Source organism: Odontomachus brunneus, unplaced genomic scaffold, assembly GCF_010583005.1.
Source record: "Odontomachus brunneus isolate Ranch 3 - 2012 unplaced genomic scaffold, Obru_v1 Obru_scaffold_469, whole genome shotgun sequence".
In the NCBI taxonomy this organism is placed as follows: domain Eukaryota; kingdom Metazoa; phylum Arthropoda; class Insecta; order Hymenoptera; family Formicidae; genus Odontomachus; species Odontomachus brunneus.
Window position 1 is genome coordinate 12552 of NW_022639919.1, and position 217 is coordinate 12768.

General features: G+C 38.2%; 1 protein-coding gene across 1 annotated transcript in view; it reads right to left on the reverse strand.

Moving 5' to 3' along the window:
• LOC116853707 (putative nuclease HARBI1) overlaps positions 1 to 217 on the reverse strand; it is a 2839-nt gene continuing 2622 nt past the window's right edge. Inside the window, exon 7 of the mRNA XM_032834879.1 lies at positions 1 to 182. Coding sequence (XP_032690770.1) covers positions 1 to 182 — 182 coding nt within the window. The remainder of the gene's footprint in view (positions 183 to 217) is intronic.

The following is a 217-nucleotide window of genomic DNA, read 5'->3' on the forward strand; positions in this document are numbered from 1 at the left end:
TTATCTGCCAAATCTTTCTGCTATCAAACGGTCTTGGATGCGACGTGCGATAGCGAGAGGTCCATGCACATTATCCAGATTAATATTAACATCATCACAATTTTCATACATATGTATGTTATTCAACTCATCAAATAGATCATTATCAAATATGCCGTGAGCATTCCGCATATTATGGAAGACTGCGCAAGCATTGACTATTCTTCCAGCAAAGCCA